The sequence below is a fragment of the Chenopodium album genome, chromosome 18 (genome assembly GCF_948465745.1).
Source record: "Chenopodium album chromosome 18, dcCheAlbu1.1, whole genome shotgun sequence".
NCBI lineage: Eukaryota > Viridiplantae > Streptophyta > Magnoliopsida > Caryophyllales > Amaranthaceae > Chenopodium > Chenopodium album.
Genome location: NC_137851.1, coordinates 35,832,388 through 35,858,362, shown reverse-complemented (window position 1 = coordinate 35,858,362; position 25,975 = coordinate 35,832,388). Strand labels below are relative to the sequence as shown.

General features: G+C 33.3%; 1 protein-coding gene across 1 annotated transcript; it reads right to left on the bottom strand.

Annotated features, from left to right (window-relative positions):
- Positions 1-564: 564 nt before the first annotated feature.
- Positions 565-19,701, bottom strand: LOC145590814 (uncharacterized protein At4g19900-like). The gene is made up of 6 exons (XM_081647206.1): positions 19,379-19,701; positions 14,659-15,563; positions 13,348-13,497; positions 5,786-5,920; positions 3,597-3,791; positions 565-832 (listed from the first exon to the last, which is right to left on the bottom strand). The coding sequence occupies exons 1-6, from the start codon at positions 19,649-19,651 to the stop codon at positions 646-648; spliced, it is 1,845 nt and encodes a 614-aa protein (XP_081503332.1). The 5' UTR covers positions 19,652-19,701; the 3' UTR covers positions 565-645.
- Between the last annotated feature and the right edge of the window lie 6,274 nt (positions 19,702-25,975).

Here is a 25,975-nt window from a genome sequence, read left to right as displayed (position 1 = left end):
CCAATTTTCATTTTTTTTATGTTGTGGTAAAATAAAACTTTTTTTTATGGAGGTGGTAAAAGCAATTAAGTCGTTTTTTAAAGGTAGTAAAAATCAAAATTTCCAAAAATAAACACAAAACAAATGAAAAGTTACCAATTATCGGAGAGATGCATTTGAAAATAACACCCATAAATAATGTGTGTGTTTAAAAAAAAAAAAAAAAAAAAAAAAAAAAGGAATAAGAATTTACGAGCTAGTGCAAGGGTAGCCAAAAATTCAAAATGCTACAAGTAAATACTCCTTCCATGACTTTTTTTTCACTATTTATACATTAACATGACTACAGTTTTTTTTTTTTTTTTTTTTTTTTTTTTTTTTTTTAAATATAACAACACACGGTAAAATATGTTGTTTTAGGGTATTGATATAAAGTTTCATTATATAACCTTTTTTGGTATAATTTTCATTCATTTTATTTATTTATTTATTTTTTTTTTTTTACGAGATTTTTCATTCACATTACTTTTGTAAAAATAAGGTCAAATTAATGTATCGACATGTGTGCAAATTTATCTCTTTTGACAATTATGTATCTTTGTGGGCACATGAGATTTGAGGTTTAAAACTCAAAATTGTATTAAGCTCAAAAGGAGCAATGAATTTTCATAGCATATCCAAGCAGTGTATACAAAACTTGTTCATTATCTTTGCTACCATACTATATGGTTCCGGAACTAGACCAGAAGTTAAGCTGTTCCAGAAATGGAAAGTATATGACTCATTGAGGATCTTTCTAAGCAGAGCATGCTGATGAGCCTTTTCATCATCCGTCACTGGAGCAATGAAGTATCTGTAAAGAGGCAAAGTAGTTTCAGAAAGATGCAACAAAGAACACTGCAGATAATCATACATAATCATCAGTATTCGAAGTAAAGATGTAGAAGTAACCAGTGCCGTATCTTACAATTCAGAAGTGTGGGTTCAAAATCATTAAAAAAAATAAGATATAGGTCCTCCGTTTGTTTAAATGCAACGTTTGATTATTTCATGTTTACCAATGCACATTATATAACCTAAATATGTTAGGATCAATTTTGTAAAAATTTTAAATACTTGATATCATAAAAATATTTTTCGAGATGAATCTGACTAATTATCCCACTTGATTATATTATTTATATATATTTTTTCCAACGTATGAATCACAAAAAAAAAAAAAAAAAAAAAAAAAAAAGAAAAAAGAAAAATCAAAGGATTGTATGCATAAATATTGTAAAATTATAAACGTTGCAATTAAAAAAGAACGTCGAAAGTATAAATTAGATTTTAATAGATATTTTCGAATTCCGGATTACAACGTTTTTTTTTTTTTTTATTATTTTTTTTAAAAAAAAAAATTTCAGAAAAATCAGTGGGTTCAATGAATCCACTTGAACCCACTGTGGATCCGCCATTGGAAGTAACAACATCCTAAAATTATTAGCATTAGCATAGCTGCATATGTGTGTAATGAAATGGGATGTTGAAGATAAATATAAAGAATCAATGATCAGACGCTAATATATCCGTCAAGTTCCCTCTAGGTTTTCTCCTTAGGAGGGTTTTTTTTGTTTCCTTTAGGGTTTCTCCCTTGGAAGTAACATCCTAAAATTATTAGCATTAGCATAGCTGCATAAGTGTGTAATGAAATGGGATGTTGAAGATAAATATAAAGAATCAATGATCAGACGCTAATATATCCGTCAAGTTCCCTCTAGATTTTCTCCTTAAGAGGTTTTTTTTTGTTCTCTTTAGGGTTTCTCCCTTGGTAGGGTTTTCTTAGCTTCCATTAGTAGGTTTTTTCAATTTTTTTTAAAGGTTTTCCTTCTCTCTTTTTCCTTTTCTCTCCATCTCTACCATCTCTTTCCTCTTGGTCTCAGTTGTGAATTTTTGTAGGGGCTTCCACTGGTGTTCTTACCGGTGGTAAGCCTCAAATACCTTTTTATTGCTTTTAATCTCACTCTCATCCTAAAGATTATGATTTTTATGTTAATTTTTTTTTTTTTTTTTATGTTTGTATGGCTGGAATTGAGTTTCTAGGGTTTGATAATCTCTATAAGAATACGGAGGATCACATGAGTATTTTCACTCAAACGATTACAAATCAATGGATTTCAAGCCAAATCAATGCGAACGCACAGATTGTATTGCTTCAGATAATGTTTTTTATTTAGGCGATTGATAATCAACTCTACGATGTATGTAGTTTTAAGGTGTGTATTTGTGTTGGAATTTTTTATTTCTTAGGAATTATACGTAAATGTCGTTTGGCTATAATTTATTAATGAAACCCCTTTTCTTCTTGTAAAAAAAGAATCAATGATCGGATAAATCTGATTCAATCCCTCGAGATTTTGAATGGCATGGCTTGACAAACCAAAAAAAATACAAAAAATGGCATGAACAAACTTGGCACAAACTAATAATAATTACTACGTATATGTTAAGATGTGAAAACTGTCCAGCAGGCAGCCACGACATCGGCATAGTCACACGGTTCCTTCCCAGCATAGCAAGAACTTTTGAGCCATCTTCCATGGGCACAATATTACCACCGTTAGGTTGTGTAGAAAACTACAGCTGGGATGTTAACTACAGCTGGGATGTTAAATCCACGGACCACGAAGCAAATATGTAGCCCAATATCTTCTTTATGATTAAATTTCCCTAAATTAATATTTGAGCCTTCAGCTTTAGTAATCATCATTTGGGTTCTAATTTTGTTTTTGGCTCCCTTATAAATAGCAAATTTGTTTGAGGACATAAATAACTTTTAAAGAATATATGAAAATTGAGATTCTTCTCCATCATGCCCTTACAAACCTTTCCTACATCAATAAATTTTAGTTGTTGATAGTAATTATCAACTAGGTGTTTTTATAATGCTTTGAGATGAACCCTGTTTGATACCAATCATTTTATTGCTCTAATCTTGGTGTTTGAATTTTGAAGCTTAGCTTTTATTTTAAAAAAGTTTGTGTTACGCATCAAGTTGCTTAAACAACCTGAAATACAAAACCATTAAAGACTTGAGAACAAAAAAAAATTGGGTCTTATATAAGATTTGTGACATTCCTTAATTATGGATTAGCGTGTGCTTCTTGGCTTAGGTTATAAGTTGATAAAGCTAGTGTCAGAGATTTACTACAATGTCATAAGCAACATCATGCTTAAGATCCATCATGCTTTCAAAGAAGCAAAAGGAACTAATCATCGGGTTACAAGGCAGAGACATACAACTCGTACCTTTTCCAACTTTAATATTTCTGACTTTTGTAGATAAATTTACTTTTATATAAATTGTACAAAGTATAAGCCGCTAAGGTTAGGTCTTGAGAGAATTACCTACTAACATACTTTTAATATTTTTCATTGTGTACATTAAAATTAAATTTGATTTTTTCTTGAAATGCAGGTTTCTAATGCTAGATTGTATACATGAAAACAATCATTTACGGGTTCTACATGCATGCCAGCCTTAATTCTCAACAAATATCCAACTTGAGCATATTGAAAAAATGAAAATTAGATATAATGCGAAGACTATTATGAGAAGTTTTAAGTTTGTAATATACCTCTGAATATCATGTGAACTAATAGGAAAGAAGTTCGATGCTAACTGCACTTGCAGCATCTGCTTTTTCTTCAAATTATCTGCTTTGAGAGAGAAATTTCCAGCCACTCTAGCTAATAAATCAGCACCATTCCATCTCAACAAGGTGTCATCATATGAAGAAAAGAACTCCAACATGCACTGCCTGATAAATAAACTGCAAGCAAACAAGATACAGATTAAACAAAGAAATTTCGAGGGGGGAAGGTGTGTTCCAACACAAGTAAATTAGAAATAGGTGATTGCTCCAAGTTCATCAGAATAATCAGGTATTTTAGGCAATACAGCCATCAGGGCAACGGCAAGACCATCATGGCTGCACATGCACGACAAAAGATATTTGGTCTCACATGAATTATTAACATAATGTTGGGGGTGATGATACCTAGGAGGATGAAATGATGCCAATTATACATCTATCCCTCCTCTCTTCCTTGCACTATCAATACTTTTTAACTCTCTACCACCACCTCTACCAATCTCCATTCCACATATATTGTCTCCTATTACGCCCTTTATATTATTACCCCAATAGGTACAATTCAAAAACAAAACCCCACTCTATATCTTGGAATAATGTAGAAGGATGACCATAACTATGGAGAATTCACCAGTTCCTTTCAGCTGTATACTGTAGACAAAATCACAAAAGATACATCCTTAACCTCACTATCAAAAGAAGAGGAGGTAAAACTACTCAGAGAGATCGAAAGGTTTCAACAAATCTGCTAAAATAGGGACAGTGTAATAAAAGATGACCATAGGTTGCTGCATGTTAAAGCATCACAGTACACAAAAAATTGAAAGTTAGCCATACGGGTCTTTGTTTATGTTGTTACAAAATTTTGACTAGTGACTTGTTACTGATATTTACAATATACTAGTCACACCCAAACTTTTTTCCTAAGACTTTATTCCACTTCAATAATTAAGTTTTTTGTCTTTAAAAAAAACAGGAATGACATCCTTATTAGCACTTTTCCAGTTATCTGCATACTGACATAGTGACATTATAAATAAGAAATCTGCAAAAAATCAATTGAATGGTGTTAGTTGTTCCAACAGCATAGCCATAAATATGTCTGTTGTCTCCAGGTAGGTCTTACCAAACTTAATTAATTCAAAATGTAAGTGAGAGAGATTGAGACATGGAAAAAAAAAAGTAAATACTAGAACAGGGGAATTAGGGTCCTTAGCTTAAGAGCAGATGAAGGAAGAAGAGGAGAACAAGGCCCACATCAAGCAGAGAAAAATGCAGATGAAAATTACATGTCATTCTGCTATCATATACTCTGCCAAACAAGTTATCTTTCATTTATTTTATTTTATTTTTTATTTTATTTTATTTTATTTTATTTTATTTATTTATTTATTTTTTTTTGATGAAAGAAGCTAATAATCAATGAAAAATATCTATAGATTGTTACCTTTTCTAACATACATGGAAACCAAACTCATATAAGAAAGTAGTCGTATACTGGACTGAAAAAACTTGAAACGTGTATATATTTTTATCTAAAGTAAGCTGCAAAATCATCCTCAAGGTCCATATGTCTCTTCCTTCAATAGTTGAAATAAGTGTCTAGAGCAGCAAAGCTTATGCTAATGTAAAAAATAAACCTAAAATAAAAAGGAGAGAGAGGGAGAGGGGGCGAGAGACAGAGACATAAATAAAGCTTGTAGTTGTTGGCTTTTTTTTTTTTAATGCTGATTGATAGTGCACAGATTTATAATTCTTTGGAATGAGATTACAAGATTTACAACAAATGACCTACATGCACAACTTAAGGCATCATATACAACTCGCTCTATTCATAAAACAAGGCCCCTGCACATTTCGATGTTAAATTTTGTACCTTACATCACCAATTCCCTTCAATTTATGCACATAAAAAAAAACATATAGTAGTCATTTAAAAAAACACAAAAAAATGTTTCATGCTCTTATTTTCCACAATATTTTACTGACATGGATATTGAGAAAAATAAAATGTTTGAGTTTGTCCTTAATTAAGAAACTTGGATGTCTTGTAACATGAAATGCAAGTAATACGATTCCTAGTGACAAATAAATTGGATCAAACAAACACCAACAAAGAATTACTGATGGAAGCGCAAACAAAATGTAACAACGTAAATCAATTAGAATACCTGTGCTTATTAAAAGCCATGATAGCACCATTCAGAGGACTCCCAGGAGTCAGCTCTTCCATTCCAACCGAATTCCTAAACCCAGATATTGGCTTGAGTACTACAATGTCACAATCCAGATATATACCCCCATACCTGTAAGCCAGAGAGACATTTAAAGCTGAATATACATGCATGTGAAGCCATCAAGACTTGGATTAGAAAAGACAACAAACTTGCATTGTCTCTCTTTCCGTTATCTTATATATCAACATTGAATCAACAGAATATCAATTTGCCAACAAAAAACAAGATGAGCTATCAAATGCAAATCTTCATAATTTCCAAAAGCTTACAGAAAAGTTATTGAATGATGTTAAGACATTATTTTCTCATGTAAACTGCAGTTGTCTTACACTCTTACAATCCTACTTTTTTAAGAATAAGAATAACCATGCAAAATAGTGGGAAGCAAAGAAAATTAGCAAATTAACACTCTAAGTCTGAAGCTCAAGCTTTTGCAAAAGAAAAAGTAGGTTAACATTGATAAGACTATTAATTTATGTATAATATTACCATGACCAGCATCCCATATCCCAAAAATTAGAGTTTGTCACACCCCTATATTCGGCCCTTCTTCAAAACCAATTATGGCAATGGTGCACCCAACAGCATCACCTGTCTCATCAGTTGTTTGTAATTTTATTGTTATACCAATTTTTTAGAGGAACTAAATTTGTAAATTTAAAATCATCTTTGAATTTTACTTGTTCATTAAGTGTTTGTGCCTTTAATTTTAAAGGAATTCGCCCCAATCTTTCCTTATGCAACATTTCTCCTTGAAAAAAATTGGCACAATTAGAGAAGGCCTTAGCCCTACTCAAAAAGTATGCACATATTAGGGTTATTTTAAATTTGGTCTAAATGAACTCTTTTCCATGAAACATCTTAGTTTTAGCAAACTTAATTTGCAATAATATCTTTGTCAACTCTTCCCTTAGAAAAAAATTAAAAATATATAAAGTACCTACCATTACCCACCTTGAAACTACGATCTCTTAACCCCAAACCACCATCATATATACTGAAATTACCATCTCCTAGCCCAAAACCACTCTCACCAACCCGAGAAAAACCCCCAGCTAGCCTGAAAATAGCCTTACCGACCTGAAAACCAACTACTCAAAAATTCAAACCTATAATTTTTGGGAAAAAATAAAAATCAATAGAAAAACGGCATTGATTTCTCAACAATTACAGCTTTTGATGGACAAATTCGACTGGGAAAACTTATGTTCAAATTCGACCTTATAATTCTAATAGATGACCATTAAAGGTGGTTAAACATTAAGTGGAGATCAAAGGCGAGAAAAGCAATGTGAAGGGATGGCGGCATGGAGAGGGTGGCATGGCAACATGGAGGGGGACAACAATGGCGACATGGAGGGGGGTGGCAACGATGTGGAGGGGGTGGCAAAAAACCTTAAGGGTGGTGATGGAGGAAGTGATGGAGAATGGGTGAGAAGAGTTAGAAGATAATAATGCGATCCAAAGTCCAGACAACATGTTATATCAATCCATATTACTTTCCTTTCCTTCTCTATCACTTTTTTATTCCATTCCCTTTACCGCGTGTGAACCAAACACCTGTTTAAAGTTCTGTTTCTAGAATATTTTTGAGTAACGGAGGAATCCTAGCTATTCAAAGGTTTCTTAATTTTGAGTAACGGATGAGTCCTAGCTATTCAAAGGTTTCTTAATTTTGTATGACTTGAGCGAGATGGAAAAAATAAACTTGGAAGAGCACTTGTGAATCTATGATCCCCATTCTTTACATGACGCTCAATTGTGTTTATCTCTTCTTTCCAAATCTTCAAAACCTTGATCCCAGGTGTGCAAATACTTAATAGGTAGAACAAAGTTGGGTTTGGACTTTGGAAAAGCAAGCTTTTCAAGAGATTGCTTGGCTCAAGAATCCTTTACTTCTAACAGGCAAAAATCATATGCCAGAGAGGACCTACAGTCTTAAGGAATCACTCAAATATTACACCATCTTACAACAATCCATGAAAGATCCTCCAAATATCACAAAAGTGAAACCCAAAAGGCTCAGGGCCGGTTTTGGGCCTGTGCAAGCAGACCTGCTGCACAGGGCCCCAAAACCAAAGGTGCCCAATTTTTTTATTTATTTATTTTATTTTAAGTGTTAAAATCGATACTCACGGCACTTCCTCTCTTGCATAGTTGCATTAAATCATTAATGGCATTCAAGAAATCACGGCACTTTCCTCAAAAAAAGTAACAGCTCCTAGTTTACTCGTAAAAACAAATCTCTATTTAACTTCCTGGTTTTTAACAAAAAGATTTAATTATCCATATTATAATTCATTAACTTCCTTTAATTTCCGAATAAAAAAACCCCTCTAATTACTCTCTGATTGCTGCAATTGCCACAAAAAATCTGAACCTTCCATAATCTTTCTTTTATTTTCTGTAAATTTACATCATAATTGTCAATGCATGGAGCAATTTAAATCCCTTTTTTCCTCATTTCAACAGTTATAATTTTACAACCAATATATATACTCCTACCAAATTTTCAATCATTTCATACAAAAAATATTGATTGAATAATTTGTTGTTGAGGGAAAAAAATTAGATTGATTTGCCACTAAAAATCTGAACCATCAAACTTATATTGTTGTTTGATCTGAAATATTGATACGGAGTATATTTTAATTGTTGGTGAGGATTAATGGACACTTCTATGTTCAACCACTGGAAATCCTAACGACATTATATGTAAAGATGTTTTTTTTTTTTTTTTGATATTATGGTGAAAAAAGATTTTTAATTAGGAAAAATTGACTAGAATAATCCCAACTTTGCCTCATTCGCCCAAAATAATCCCAACTTTCGATTATTTTTTAGTAATCCGAACTTTGATATCAATTTGCTTCCAATAGTCCCAGTCAGTCACCCAACTTGTTATAACAAGTCATGGGACACGTGTCAACTTAAGATTGGGCTAAAAAAATTTATAACAAAAAAAATCAAACCAAAAAAAAAAAGAAAAACCGGCAGCCCCTGCTACCTTCGGCAGCGGCTACCCCTCCCTTTTCCGGCAAGCAGAAGCTTCACCATTCCCTTCCTTGCTTTAATTCACCTTCACCATTAACTGCCCTGATTCCGGCCACCCCTCCCTTTCCCTCCCCGATTTCGGCCATCCCCTCCTTTCTCCTCCTCAAATCCGGTTAAAATAGATGATGAAGTTCTATGTAATTGCAGTGAATATTATACCTTCAATTCGCATCAAAATCGAACAAGAAAACTTGCATAGGAAAAGAGATGAATGAGGCAATTGAGTCGAGAATGGGATTGCCTCAATTATCAGCCAAATAGTTCAAGGGTCGAGAATTGCCTCAATAACCAGCCACATAATTCGTTATTCGAATTTCAATCCAGAACAAGACAAAAGTGCTGCAAGTTTTAAGCGGCTGGTGGCCGGGGTTATTGTGGGTAGGGTCGCCGGGATGGTGGGGTTCGGCGGGGTTGGGGTTAGCTGGCGGGGGAGGGGTGGCTGCGGCTGGCGGATAGGGTGCTGACTGGCTCGGCTGCCAATTTTTTTTTGTTTCAATATTTTTCTTTTTTTTTTTTTGGTTTTTTTTTTAATTTTTAATTTATAATTTATTTTTATACCAATCACGTGGTGACACGTGTGCAAATATTCCTAAGTCACAAATATTTACCTATTTAGCCGATTTCAGGTCACTAGGGATTGTTTAAACTTAATGGAGTATAAAGTTGGGATTATTAAAAAATAATCGAAAGTTGAGATTATTTTGGGAGAATGAGGCAAAGTTGGGATTATTCTAGTCAATTTTTCCTTTTAATTATTAAAATTACATTTTCTCTCAGTTTGTTTTAAAATTAAAAGATTAGGGCCCATTTTATAAATTAGATTAGCGCCTCAAAAATGTTTAAGACGGCCCTGAAAAGGCTTACTCTTATTATCACCTAAACGATACTGAAAATCAAACCAGCAAATAAAATTTCAACTATTTTTTACCTTCCAGAAAAGGGCAAGGATCTTATACACCGCCAGAACATTCGTTGCACCCAACAAAACTCAAACAGTTATCAGGTCAAAACCATTCAAAAGCACACATTGGGCCATTAATTATGCAGTATGTCGTAATTGTTAAGATTCTTGGAACAAATAACCAATTAACCTTTCCCCTTTTGTGGGACCTCTAACATTAAAATAAGACACTAGACTACCAATATCAAAGGATATAAAGGCAGTATAAAGATTTTTACAGGAGGGAAATTTACCAAAGACTTCTAGACCACTCTCTAATCTAAGTAACTCACTAAACAGCAAGTCCACCAACACAACCAGCAATTGTAATATTTCCTGCTTTATACTATGGTTTCCCTAACAGGAAATCCCATGTAAAATAAAAAAATAAAAAAAATAAAAAATAAAAAAAGGAAAGAATCCAATAATTAGACAGTATGTAACTTAGAAAGATGAGAATGATGCAAACTAACAGTGAAGATTGGATGTTTCCTTGCCATTGTTCTACCTAAAAACCAATCCTAACTCCTTTTGACCTTTCCTCATGTCCATAATTCAGTCACATATAATCACTTTTATTTACTTGTGGCTTTAAATGTGACAATACCTTACCCAAGAAAGTATGAGGTTCAAGTCATTTGGGGTCCTCCATAAACATCTTTACTCTTACCCACCATATCATCTGACACATTATATTGAGACAACTTTGTCCCAATTTGTGACCTTTAGCAATTTGCACTTATTTAATTCACTAGGTTAAGTCCCGTGCCATGCACGATTATAATTAAACTTTACAACAAAAATTATAAAGAATGGTTTTTATTGTTGTTATTGTTTTTTTTTTATTTTTTTTTTTTTTTTTTTTTTGAGGGGAATAAAGAATGGTTGTTAATTTAACAATAATTTATCCAAAAATAAAATATTTGTGACAAAATAACTTTTTTTTTTTTTTTTGAGGGGAATAAAGAATGGTTGTTAATTTAACAATAATTTATCCAAAAATAAAATATTTGTGACAAAATAACTTTTTTTTTTTTTTTGAGGGGAATAAAGAATGGTTGTTAATTTAACAATAATTTATCCAAAAATAAAATATTTGTGACAAAATAACTTTTTTTTTTTTTTTTGAGGGAAATAAAGAATGGTTGTTAATTTAACAATAATTTATCCAAAAATAAAATATTTGTGACAAAATAACTTTTTTTTTTTTTTTGAGGGAAATAAAGAATGGTTGTTAATTTAACAATAATTTATCCAAAAATAAAATATTTGTGACAAAATAACTTCTTTTTTTTTTTTTTTGAGGGAAATAAAGAATGGTTGTTAATTTAACAATAATTTATCCAAAAATAAAATATTTGTGACAAAATAACTTTTTTTTTTTTTTTGAGGGGAATAAAGAATGGTTGTTAATTTAACAATAATTTATCCAAAAATAAAATATTTGTGACAAAATAACTTGAATTTTTAATTTATACCAAATGCGTAAAGGTTATTATTTTGAATTTTATAAAAAAATAATTTAGTAATAGAAATTTAGAAGCTATTAGGTTTTATATAAAGCTTAGGTTAGTACCCGTATATGTCTTCAAAAAAAAAAAAAAAGAAAAAAGAAAAAGGTTATCCGTATACGAACTCATATACATTTGTCCTTATATTTTTGTTGACACACTTTAACCGGCATTAAATGAAAATTTAGTTGATTTTATATTACTTTAGGATAATTAGTATTCCGTAATCAACTTTTTTAAAATATATTTATAGTGAGTAGTAGCGGTCTTTATTTTAATTTTAATAATCACATTGCATAAAATGTGTAGAGTAATTATATTGAAGTTTTCAATATATGTTGAGTTAAAATATTTTACACTATTCATGTGTCATCATTTACTTAATTTATTTTACCAATATACAATATAAATATGATTATATATATGTCGTTGGATTTTTCATATTGTCTGCTTTTATACATCAAAAAAATCATAATTTTTAATAATCTCTAATTAAAGATGTTGATAATTAAAGTTGTGTCTCGACAAGTGCAAATCCAACTCCAGCCTGTAAAAACGGAGGGAGTATAATATAATAAAATAATTTTGTTCAGTTGTGTATAATTTTAAGATTCATACAAATTACGCTACCAAAATGATTTTTCTATTTTTAATTAAAATAAATTTTATTGTCGAATGATTAATGTTGGAGGAAAAAATTGATACTCCTTAATATTATAATAATCTTGGACAATGATATATTTCAATACCTTATTTTTAATCTATGTTAGTATATTTGTAACTAAAAGATTAATAGTATATAGAATATATGTTAAAAAAATTAATTGAGTATGATTGGATTAGATATGTTGTCAAAATAGAAGTAAGTATTATTGTAGCTTATAAAATGGAAGTCATTAAAATTTGGCAAAAAAAAAAAAAAAAAAAAAAAGGAAAGTGCAAAAAGGAGGGAAAATTATTAATGCCATCGTGACAAGTGTCATTTTAGGTTCGCCTTTAGTATAGGTTAATTGATTGATTTCATCCTACCTAGTATGATTATACTCTCGTAACTTCTTTTATTTCTGCAACTGCTAAGGTATTGACCAGTAATATGTAATTTTCCTTGTTGATTTCCTTGGTAGTGCTTAAGTGTTAAGTTAATGACTAACTTGTCCAAATACTTGGGATTTTTTTTTTGGGACAAATAAAGAAAATTTTATTGCCAAAATGAGAGGAAAAAAATACAGACCCAAACACCAAAACATAAAAACCATCGGCATGCATCAGGATTATATTTCCTATCTTCTAGGAAGGGTGAAAACAAACCCCTAAAACTACTTCCTAATAATTAAACCTTTAAGCTGCACAATCTGAACTTCTGACTTGTGAGATTGTCGCTTAAGTTAACTAGTTCCTAATAATTAATGTTGCTGAGTCTAAAAAGCTTGTTTTAAATTATTAGTTAGGTAGGCGATATTCCAAGAGGTTAGTTGGTTCATTGCAGGAAACAGAAATTTCCAACACTAGTTTATGTTCATTGGGTAACATTAAGGTGTAAGCATTACATGTTTAGTGCGATGATCAATTGATATTGTAATGCTACAATACTTCTCGATCCTTATTCCAATAGATTACTTAGTTTCTTAGTTTTATTATTAAGTATTATAATATTTAGTAAAATAGTTCGCAAATACATAAAATAGAGGTTTCTAACTTACATAAGATGTAATTTGATAAATCAAATTCTGGGTGAGATCAACCTTAGCTTTCACTACTACATCTTCAGGGGGTTAGAGTTTGGTTATTCTAGCTAAATGAGCGACTTTCTTACCATCATCACAGCCATAACACTAGTTTTCATTAAGTCAGGACTATTAAGAGCAGGCTTCTCTAAAAACAAAATGAGTGGAGCTCTATTATGAGTAACACGAATTTAAAAAAAAATTAGAAAAAAAAAAAAAAAGAAAGAAAGATAACAAAGATATAAACATTAAAGTTATATAGCTTACTTGTACAGTGCAGCAAGTCTAATGAGTTCACTGTAATGAGTAGAATAAAATTTTGTAGTCCTCCATTCATGCCAAACAGAAGCAAATATGCTTGTAGGTGTATCTTTCAGAAGTTCTTCCAAGTTTGGCATAGTTACCGCGATTTTGAAACTACTTTCAAAAAGAAATCATTTAGTAACACGATTAACAATAATAAACAGATAGAGAACAAAAATACTCAAAATTACACCATAAAAACACGAAAGCAATAATTTGATACACCAACCAAGAGCAAGTATACACCAACAATACCATACAGAATATGCAAGACATGGTTGTCGGCTAAGGAGAAAGGTTGGAGGTTTTTATGAAGTGTTCTCGCCTTCAAACCTTGATTTAACACAAGCTAATTTTATGATGTACCAAGAGCATATATAGAGGACATGGGCTTGCAAACAATACTTTTTTTGGGTTTCAAAAAAATTAAAAAAAATAAAAAAAAAATAAATTGGAATACTTAGATTTATTGATTAGTATAATAAAGAGATAAAAGATAGGTGGATCAACATAGAGAGTCATATGAAAGTACTAATGAAAGAAAATAGAGTGATGATTGCATTGGACATCCTCAAACCAGTTATAAACATAAAATAGAATCTAGGAAAACTCAATACCACATAAACTACCAACCAGATCTCTTTAGAAGATCCTTTCATATACCTTTCATGGAAGAAACCCATTCATCTAAAGGATGGTAATTTATGTACAATACCATAGTGATTTCCTCCAATTAATATTCAAAAATAAAGTATAGCATAGAAGTTTTCAAGGCATCAAGACATATTTAACATTTAAAGAACAAAAAGTTGCTAATTTAAACCATGAGATTTTATCACTATGTAGTCTATTATCAAAAGTCAACTTTATGAAAGTATTTTCTAAAATAACAAATAGCTTTATTTTCATGTATTAAGGGATAGTGTTTTTTTTTTTTTTCTTCCTGAAATTAAGGTAATACTTTTGAATTTTCAAGGATGTTGCATCATACCAATACTCGTGCATTTTGTAGTGAATCTCAATAGCAGAATTAATAGAGCTTATCAAACTAGATGCTCATGTTTAGGGAAAACCACAATCAGGGAAAATGTTTCATCAAAGATGTTCCATAAACATGAGAAGGGAAATAGGGTGACGATAGACCAAAAGGTTTCTAGCCATGGGTTTGGGTTAATCAAGTTCAGAAGATCTATGACCATTTATCATTCGTCATAATATTGGTATAGAACGATCTATTACGGAATATAAAAATAGAACAATACTTTGTAAACATACCCATCTTTCAGAAACTCTTTGAAGAAATCAAGTTCAATTGTCTCTGAAAATACAACAATACAGGCATCTGGATGGTGAAAAAGCACACTTTCAAGGCCTCTCTGGTGTCTTACAGTATACATCCAAGGGGGCGAATTCCACACCATAAACACCCTGATAGAACACTTAGATTTTCTGAAAAAGGAATCCATAAAATTTGAAAAGGATAGATTTGGATGCAGTCCGGGAAAATATCCCCATCTTCTGCCACCAGAAAACATGGAGCCTGAAGACTCATTCTCATTAAGTGTTGCAGCTTTATGGGCTTCTCCTTCACCATCTTTACCCAAAGAAGAATCATAATCTTCTGCATTTTTTCTCAAGGATCGGTCATATACTCCTTTCATAGCATGATCACCTAACCCAATTTCATTATTACCCAGAGTTCTAAATTCATATTTCCTTACTTCAAGATTTTTTTCAACACCTAATCTCTCTCCTTTAATACCTCCGTCCAAACTTTCACGATTCATACTACTATGTTCCTTGGCCTGATAGTCAATAGCCTCATCGGACCTAACATCTGAAAATCCAAAGGACTTCTTTATAAGTATGGGAGCTTTCTTTATCGCCTGAAACAACCCTTTTTTCACAATCTTATCTCCTCTTGTAAGTCCAGTAACTCCAAACCCATCTGGATCCTGAAGAAGTGGATTGCTCATTGTATTTAACACTTCCAACCTGGATTTTATCTTATCTTTCCTCAAAAAGTCACTCTTTGCATCAAACCAACCTCCCCAACCATCCCTTAGGGGCGAAGACTTGGACCCTAGTTTTAATAAAAGAGCATCTTCAATGCCATTTGCTTTAATCAACTCCCTTCTAAACTCCTCATCCACAGGCACATCATCTGAACCAAATGCAACCTAGTCAAACAATCCTTCTAATCAACAAAACAAAAACAAAAGAAGAAAAATATATATGAAAATGACATGGACAGCAATTTAAGGGGTGACGCAATAAAAAAAAATAAAATAAAAAAATTAAAAAAAAAAAGAATAAGAATGAAAGTAAATGTTAAGTAATACATACAATTCATTACCAAGTTTGTTAGACGAATTATAATTTAAACAATACAAATCATTCACAAAATAAATAGCTAACCCTAAAAGGCTGCAAGAAGATATTGCCACTCATTTAAATTGCATTCTATATTTTAAAACAAAATAGGAAACATGGTAACAATAATTTCCTTTTAGTTAATACTTTGTGATTTTTTTTTTATTATTATGAATATGGAACAGGGTGAGGAGGTGGGATTATACTTACAACATTAAGAAAATATCAGAAAAATATTTATCAAAGCTATTCTATGTTTAGGAAAAAAAATAATAATAGTATGAGATAGTGCTCTGTTCCCCTCCCACTCTCCTCTCTCCCCTCTATCTCCCTCCTTATCCCCTTTATTTGGAAAACAAACACTAAACATTAAATGATAAAGATTTTAATGAATTGCAATATACTACCTCCGATTTTTTTTAGTTGCAACTTTAGAATATTTTATATCTCTCAAATAATACCCCAAATTTACAACTACAAAAAATCGGAGGTAGTAAATAGTATTATATTTGTCAATGTCAAACTCAATTTCAATTAGCAAATTTGTGTGATGCTTCTATCTTAAAAGGGGATCGACTCAATATGCAATAATTAACTCATTCGTTAATTAAGCTTAATTTATTTGGTCAATTTGTTTGTTAATGTGACTCTGTAATAGTTTTGGTCTCCTAAATTTGTAATCCTGGATCCACCTTGCCTTTCTCTCTTCCGAAATCCCTCTCCATATGTCTCTCATATAAGTGGTCTTTTAGGCCACTTATATAATTCATTAACCTCGTAATTTAGGCCTTTATCTCGCATTATCGTCCCCTTTTCTTGAAGATTTGGCCTTTGGACTTTACTCTCTTCATTTTGTAGTACTTTAGTTAGAATTTCATGATTTTAGATATCCATTTTCTCTCTTATATTGATCCCCTTCCCTTTTGTTGACGAGTTTGCATGAAACCTTGTCTTAGGATGCTCGGGAACCTCATCATCATGATCGAGGAACGTCGCTTGAAGCCCAAATTCCTTTAAAAGTGAAGGAAGAATTGAAGAAGGAGCAAAATCAGAAGGCTAAGAGGAGTCACTTTAGCATTAGGAGTGGTCGAAGATTGCTCAATTGAATCTTTTGAAGCCACCTCCAAAAATCTTGCCAATTCGCAATTAGGACAAGTGAATCTTTTGTAGCAGCCAATTCGCAATGTGGAGTGACCACTCATTTCAAAGGAGTGAATGCTTAAGTTGAGTGGAGATTATGGATCAGCGACACCGAAGACCACTCTTAATGAGCAGGTTGACTAATCTAGTCTAAGGAGCGACCTCTCCAATCCTTGGGTATCAATCACCCGATTTAAAACTCTTTTAAGTTGACTTTTAGGGGATTTCAGGGGGAGTATTTATTCTTTTAAATCATGTAATTACAGCTTTTTATCAAATTCAAGATCACAAATCAGAGATTAGCTTAGTTTTTACAGAGAAGTAGATAGAGAGCAAATTTCCATTGTTAAACCTTCATAATATCAAGCATTTCAATCCAAGTTCTTCATTTGTTTAGTAATTCTTCTTTCCTTCTCTCATTTACTTGCTTTCTCCAGAATAAAGATTTATGTTTATTTTGTGTTTGGTTATTTTAATTACTTATTAATCTTTGTTTAAATCTTAATCATTTTTGTTACTCATGCTTAGCCTTACTATGTTTGTGATTAGTGTCTCCATGCTTCTCATGTCTTTACTTCCTATTTTAGGGTAGGGGAATGAAGGTAATGGTGATGAACTTGTTTGATTTATTAAGCCTAATCTATGATTGATTGCTCAGATTATGAATGTGGATGATTCTCATAGGTGTTTAAGGTCATTCTAGCAAATCAGGATATGCTCTTCGCACGAGAGTGACTTGATTGAGAGTAGTAATTCATCTAGGTTTAGACTAGGTTGATTGTAGGGCAGTAAATTAATCTAGTTGGAGTATTTTCGCGATTGTATGCTTAGAATTGATTTTAATATGTTAGTTCCCCTAATTAAGCCCATAATCATTTAAGCACAATTGATTGTTTGAATTTATCACTATGTCCTAGATTCCCTTCCCATAGTGTTTTTATCACTTGATATTCTCCTCGGTCTAATTAGTTTTCTTGTGTGTGTGTGTTTTCTTTATAATTCAAATTGGTTGTGTGGTGATATAACCCTACTTGCCAATGTATTTGTAATTTGGTAGTTAGGTAATTTGATAGGGCGGTATAATTAATGACATATTCTAGGCTTATCACCATCTCCCTCAATCAAAGTACTTCTACAATTGCGAAAGAACAAGGAGTTAGTGAAATACTTTTGTATCTATTTGGATGCTTTTTAGATAACAAATGCACAAAGACAAGCATCAGGTTGATTTGTTTTATATTTCTCTTCAAAACTATAAACTTAAACTCATTTGTGAGCATATATCACATATTTTTGTCATCTCTTTTCCTCTTTATTTACTAAACTTATTTGTGGGCATACATCACATATTCTTATCATAATTTTTCCTCCTGACCAAAATTTTGACGATGGCCCCATGCCTTATAACTTTTCAAATTACCATATCAATCTCTTAGACTAGGACCTATACAATCAATACACAATTCAAGTGGCATAGGTAATACTAAGTGACAATCATTGAAAGGTTTGTTGTATAGGCCTTGCTCTATGCTAGATTGAGCTAGTTCTAGTTTGCTTTATGCTCAAATTTCCAATCAAATCCATATTCCCTTGTCTATGAGGATAAACTTTTTCTTATTAGACAAACCAATTTCAAGTTACAGCAAAAGAAAAGATACAAGAGAAGGCCCAAGTCCACTGGAAATCAAAGCCAAAACTTTCTAATCTCACAGTACATCAAAGAAGGGCATGTTCGGGAGTGCCCCATGAATACTTCTGCAAATCAGCTCATGGACACGAGCTCATTCTTTTATCACAATGGCAACTTCTTTTACATGTAAAAATCTATTCTTTCGGCGCATAATGAACACACTTTGCACCCTTGTCCATAGTCTAAGTGTTGACTCACTTCCATAATAATAACCCAATAAGACTCCATACTACCAAAATTTCGCCAATTTTCTCCAACCAAAGCACCGAGATGATGGAAAACAAAGATGACCACCCTGCCAAAGCAAATTCTCTTCAAAATCCCACTTTTGAATTCACAAAGTTCTACACTAAGCCTAAAAAATCTTCCATTGCCCCCACACAGCCAAACATACTTGACAAATAATGATGTTGACTTTCGAGAACTCAGAAGAATGACAAAAGATGATTGATCAACTCATATTGGATAATTTTGTGAAATTGCCAAGTTATAAGCCTTTTTACCATCAATACAAATACACAACCAAATAAATGAATAACCCTAATTTCTTAATTTTTAGCAAGAATGATAAAATACCAATTATGAAGAAATTATACACATAAATTAATAAATTGATACAGAACTAACCATGCTTGCATGAGTATCATAAGCAAAGCCACCATCAATACAAATACACAAACAAACAATTGAAAAACCCAATTTCTTAATTTATAGCAAGATTGATAAAATCAACAAATGATGAAAAAATCATTCATACAAATAAATAAATTAAGAAATTGATACAGAACTAACCATGGTTCCCTGAGTATCATAAGCCAACCCACCATCAAATGGCCTCGCATAATCGCTCCACCGATTAATATCATCAACGGATCCTGGGTCTAACGATCGACGAACAACAGAAGAAGCATGATCAAAATAATTACTGGAAGAAGAAGAAATGATAGATCGATCATGGTCAATCTCTTGGATCTCATCTTCTGAGTCAACAATGTCGGATGAAGTTGGATAAAGTGATGAGAGAAGCAGCAGCAATGTTGCTGCTGTTATAGAGTATGTGTTCATCGTCGTCTGGGTTGTATCTGCAACATCTTTGATTTTTCACTTCAAAATTATAGTCATGGACGGAGAAAGTCCATATCAGCGTATAGCGACTATGGGTTAAAGAAAGCAGGGAGGGTAGTAGTGTAATTTACCAAGCTTCATAAAAAAAACAAATTTGTACTTCCTCCGTTTCTTTATAATTGCAACACATATTATCACGGTATTTAAGAAAAGAGAACCTCACATAATATAATATACTTAAAATGGGGTTAATATGTCATTTAGAGTATAATCAAGTAGACCATGTGATTTTAATAAAGGTAATAATACAATTTTCTTCATATAACCTTTCTTTTATGGTGTGTTGCAACCATTGTGGCATTTCCATTTTAGGGAAGTGTTGCAACTATAAAGAAACGGAGGAAGTATAATACTTTCATTTGGTCAGAAACACTTTCTCTCTCCTTCTTTCTCCTCTCTATAGCTACTTTCCTCTGTTCCATCGAAGATGACGACGGTGGTTCCTGCTAGAGCAACAAAAACAGAAGTTTGGTGCGGTGGAGCCGTGCGAAATCGAAGGTAGCTGGTTCGGGTGATTGAAGGTCACAAAACCCTTGTACGATTATGCTTTAAACAATTTTTTTGTTAATTAAGAAATTCATGTGTTTTTCTTCAATATGAGAATGTTGGTTGTTTTTATGATGGATTAGTTTATGAAATTTAGGGTTATCCACCGAATATAGCAAATTAGGGTTTGTATAACTTGTAAATTGTTCGTATAACTTAATATTTAATTGGAATGAGTTTAAGTGGTGGTGTTCGTATAAATTGTTAATAGGTTTGGCGATGGGTCGAGTTGTTGTATTTGAATTATGATTAATTTACTAATTTTGGGTTGCGGTGGTTGGATTATTGAGTATATAAGTATGATTGTTGTACATGTTATTGGCTTTGTTAAATTATCAAAGTATGAGTGTTGTGTACATGAATAAATCTATACTAATATTTAATTACAGGAACTTTTGCAAACAATATACGATGCCACGTGTCCCATTCTTATTGGTACACTTTTATTTTTATTTTTTTCTTTTAATTTTTTATTCTTTCATTTGTTGTATGTCATTTCACTAAAGAGTTACTTTTATTTTGTAATTATCTTCTTCAACTAATGAAGTTAGTTTCTTTTAAAAGTAATTGTTCACTCGCATCTCTTGGTTGGTTCTATCAACTTCTTATATAGAGTAGGATATAGTTAATTCTTATTATGTATCTCTTCATGTATCTTTTTTACGTGAAAAAAATGTAAAATTGAAAATATGAAACAACATCATTATTTTACTACTATATACCACTTTTGTATTCATAAACATTTTAGTTTAATTCCAACTAAAGAGCATTCTCAATGTACAATTGAATCCGTACTAATAAGCATTTTAGCAAAAAATTTAACCCGTGCATATCACAGGCTAAATACTAGTTGTATTTTAAGAGTGAAAAAATTATATATGAAGAGTTAAGGGTTGGTTGAAATGGTTTTTTGTAGTTGGAAAATCTCATTTATGTAGGGTTCATTTTAACTTGGCTGGAGGAAATAATGGCGAGGAAGAAGAAGGGATTATAATTGGTGAGTTATTGTTAGCTGAAATTAAAAGATTGTGTGTGTTGGTTAGTGATGGTAGTGTGGTGTAGTTGATTTATGTTGTAAAATGTTTGTATGTGTGTAGGCGAGGTCCAAACCCGTAATGAGTGGGGTGAATGAGGCGCCTAAAAAGAAAGTTGTTACTAAAGGCAAGAAGAAAGTGAAACCTGATTTTGAGGATGCTGGTTCTGATGATTCTGGTTCTGATGAATTTGGTTCTAATTATGGTGATTCTGAAGATGGTGATTATGAGGTAGAGGAGGATGTGCAGGAGGGGTGAAGATAGTGAGGTAGAACCTGAACTAAACAAAGATGGTTACCTAGATCTCTTGATCAAGTTATTACGGGAAAAAGTTGAAAAAGGGAAGCGCAAGCGAGGTATTAGTGCTGAGAAACAAACAGGAAAGAGGGCCAAGCAAAAGGTATGGCATGTTAGATGCAAATGATAAAAGCTATTTACTGTGTAATATTTGGATGGATAAATTACATGTATAATGTTTTGTGTAGGTCGATAAGATAAAGGGAGAAGAGGTGAAGGATAATTGGGTTGTCGTTAAAACCCAATCAAGAAATACACAAAAGGTACTCTCTCAACCTTTTTTGTGGTGGGATTTGACATGGAAATGTTTGTATGTGGTTGGTCCTTTGTTTAGGTAGTTGGGAAAATCTGCATAAATATGCACATAAAGATATTGACAGTTTTATAAAATAGATTCATTGTAAATTATATATAGTTCAGTTATAAGTTAAGTATGAATATAGTGAATCCTTAATTGGTTGTGAAAGTTTAAAACCCCTTATAAAATATTCACAAGTGTAATGGGAATGTATTAATTAGTATTGTTTGTTTAGCTGGTTTGTTTAGGTAATGAACAAATAAAGTCATGAACATGTTGAAAATGGTGTAAAACAGAAAAAATTGGAAATTTAGTTGGTAATGAAAATAGTGGAGTTATTGCAGTAAGTTAGTCAAAATGAAGAATTCGAGTAACATACAAGGATTATAATCGGTTCATGGTCTTATTTTGTAAGCTTAATCCATTGAAGTTTGTGTCCTTTGAATGTAATGTTGTAGGCCCCTAATTTTCATGGTGTGAAGGCTTTCGCAACAGCGGTGAAGAAGTTTGATGACTCTAGGAAGAAGCTGGTCACAGAAATAGGTTTTGGAGGGTTGTTATTCTTGTTAAGTATACCCCTAACTTCTTTACTCCGGAAATTTGTGTACTGGCTATTGACAAGGGTGATTGGTGATGGTTCATTAACTTTTGGAGATGAGTATGTGCTTCATTTGAGTCATGTTCAGGTTAAGTGTGTACTTGGGATTTCCATGGGGTCGAAGGCATTGCCGTCTACGATTCTTGAGGCTAAGCTGGCATAGCACACTAAATTATTTTAAAAAGTACGGTAAGGGAGAAACCATTTAATTAGCAACTACTTTTGGGGCACTGATTCGAACGGATGAGGAAGATAATGTGTTGCCGCTGTCGGATGACGAGAAGGCTGATTTCAAGATAGTCTTTCTCATAATAGCTCTGGGGTACATATTGTGTGCTATGACAAATACAAGCTATCTTTGAGTGAAGCTTGTACCGACGTTATTGGTTTACGATGAAACTGAGGAGTATGACTGGTGCACATTTGTATTTAACTGGATGGTTGTAGCAGCTAGGAGTTTCCAAAAGAAATTTGCTCGTGGTGGATATGTTGTAGCATTTGGGGGTTGTATCCTTTTTTTTTTTATGAGTAAAATTGGAGTTGTAATCCAAATGTGTATTGTTAATCCTAATGAATTTTGCAGATTTGTCGTTAGTAATGGTTAGTTGAACTAAATCATCCTATGCATTTTGTGTAGATTTTTTTTTATCTAGATCACCTTGGTCACGTCCCAATGAGTTGGGGTGTGACACCGAGGTTGGAGGCATGGTCTTAAGAAAAAATCAATGAAGCTGTTGCCAATGATAAAAAAGAATCCGATGATTTTGAAAAATCACTACTAGAAAACAGGCAAATAACGACGGAATTTTTCCGTCAGAAACACCCTGTTTTCCGACGGAAATTCCTTCAGAAAACCTATTTTCGACGGAAATTCCGTCGGAACTGGTTGTCGCAAAACCTTTTGTAGGAAAAATGGCCTTTTCCGACGGAAACACTATTCCGACGGAACTTCCAATGGAAATCAGTCCGTTGGAAGTGATTTTTAGGCCCGGAAATTCCGTCGGAAATTTCCGACGGACTGTATTCCGTCGGAAATTTTCGACGGAAATTCTTGAAAAAAAAACAAAAAAAAAAGGGTCTGCCCCACCACCACCCGTATTACCTTCCCTCCTATGCCACCTTCTAAACTCACCTTAACACCACCGCAATTCACCCTACCCTCCACCGATACCACCACCGTAATTCACCCCACCCACCACCGCAATTCCCCAACACCCCTGACTTACAAAGATCCACCACCACAACCCATAACCAACCCAGATCCACCCACCTAACCCTAACCCAAACCCCAACCCAAATCCACCCACCTGACCCTAAACCCAAACCTCAACCTAGATTCACCAACCTAACCCAAACCCTAACCCACCCACCTAACCTAAACCCTAACCCAGATCTACCCAACTAAACCAAAACCTGATGGAACCCTAACCAAAATATCACAAAAATTCCGACTAAAAAAAACACACAAAACATAAAAAAAAATCCCTATAAATTTTCAAAAAAACCCTAAAACCCAAACTTCAACAGTCACCACCATAGATTTTCAAAAAAATCCGAAAAAGGACAACTATAATAAAAATTAAGAAAAAGAAAGATACGTACCTGAATTTGACCACACAAAACCTCGGAATTGGGTTTATAAGGCCAAATTCGACCAAATAGAGTTTTCATGGTCGAATTTGACCTTAAAACCTTTGTTTTGCACCGTTGTTGTTAATGTCTGTGTTGGTGTTGTTCACGACGGTGTTGTGGCATCTGGTGGTTGTTAGTGTTGGCGGTGGTAGTGGATGGCGGTGTGGTAAATAGAAAGAGGGGGGAAAGAAGATAAGGAAGATGAGAGAAGAGAAAGGCAAGAAGAAGGAGAAGAGGAAAGAGAAGGAGAATAGGAGGAAAGAGAAAGAGGATTAAAGGAGAACGAGAAGAAGGAGAACGTGAAGAAGAAGAGGAGGAAAAGAGAAAGAGGAATGAAGGAGAACGAGAAAAAGAAGAGAGGAGAGAGATGGAGAAGTGAAAAGAGAAAGAGAAAGGGGAAAGAGAAAAAAAGAGGCGGAAAAAAAGGTAGGGTTAGGGTTTTGTGAAAAGTATTTTTTTTTAATTATATTCCGACGGAAATTCCGTCGGAAAGTTCCGACAGATTTTATTCCGCCGGAAATGGTACTTTCCGACGGAAAATCGGAAAAGTACATATATTCCAACGGATTTATTTTCCGTCGGAAATTTCCGACGGATTTCCGACGGAATTCTTAAATTCGATAGAAATATCCGACAGAATAAAAATTCGTCGGAAATTTCGACTTTTCCGACGGAATAATGGATCCATCGGAAGCAATCCGTCGCTATTTCCCTGTTTTCTAGTAGTGAATTGCCGGTTAGTGTTAGTTTGACTTTCATTTGATCTGAATACTACAAAAGTTGTTGTGTTTAGGTTCTTATTTTGTTTCATTGTTTTTGCAGTCTTTGAATATAGCTTATAGGGAGGACCATCCGTTGACTCCTCGGGAGGTTCCAAAGCAAAGGTGGAAAGAGTAGACGTGTAACAAATTACACATGATGTAGACGTGGAAAATATTATGCAATAGGTATATTGCAAATGAATGAATGTTTAGATGTAGCTTTGTAATTTATTAAATTAAGTAATATGGCCTTTGCCACTGGTTAATAGTTTGTATTTATGCTTACCTGAAGGTGGTTGATAGAACTAGAACAAAGTTGATATCTGTTATAGACTTCAAATTAGGTGATGTTATGAAATCAATGTATTAGTTGATGTCACAGTGTGTTGACGTAGCTAATGCCTAGAGAGTGATTAGGTGTAAGCCAATGGAGAAGCAAGTTGTTGTGCATGAGAACTTGTCATGGTGCAGTGAAGGATGTGGCCAGTTGTTTGTTCGAAAAGGAACAACTGGAACAAGGTGGGAAAGGAGTTGGTGATGATCCTTTATCAAGTAATGAAGTGGATAAGGTGCAGGTTGTTGACATAGTTGTGGACGCTGATCAGCCACAAAACAAGGTGCACGAGGGTGACTTTGCAGAACTAGGTGTAGATCTAGTGTCTGACACTGTTATCTCTGATGTTAGGGCTATCATTGTTGTTGTTGAAGCACAGGTGGTGCATGATGATGAGATGAACGAGGGCAGGTTGTTTTGGGATTGGTAGGCACAAGGGGGTCGACTATCTTGGTGGATAGGTCTGATGAGACTGATCAATCATCATCTGATGGGTAACAAGACCCAAAGGAAATTACTTGGGAAGATACTGCGGCTAAGAGGATTGTTAAACTGAACCCACTACAGCAGCTTGTTCGTCAATGTACTCCAAGGCATCAGACACCCGAAGGCATACAACATTTGAGACAATGATTCTTCAGTATGTGTGATGATGGAGGGAGCTTAATGATCCTCTATTGTAAGTAAAGTCCTAACTTAAGTGTCATTTACTAATAATATTCATAATGTACCACTACAGGGTAATGGTACATCCCACCTTAGTT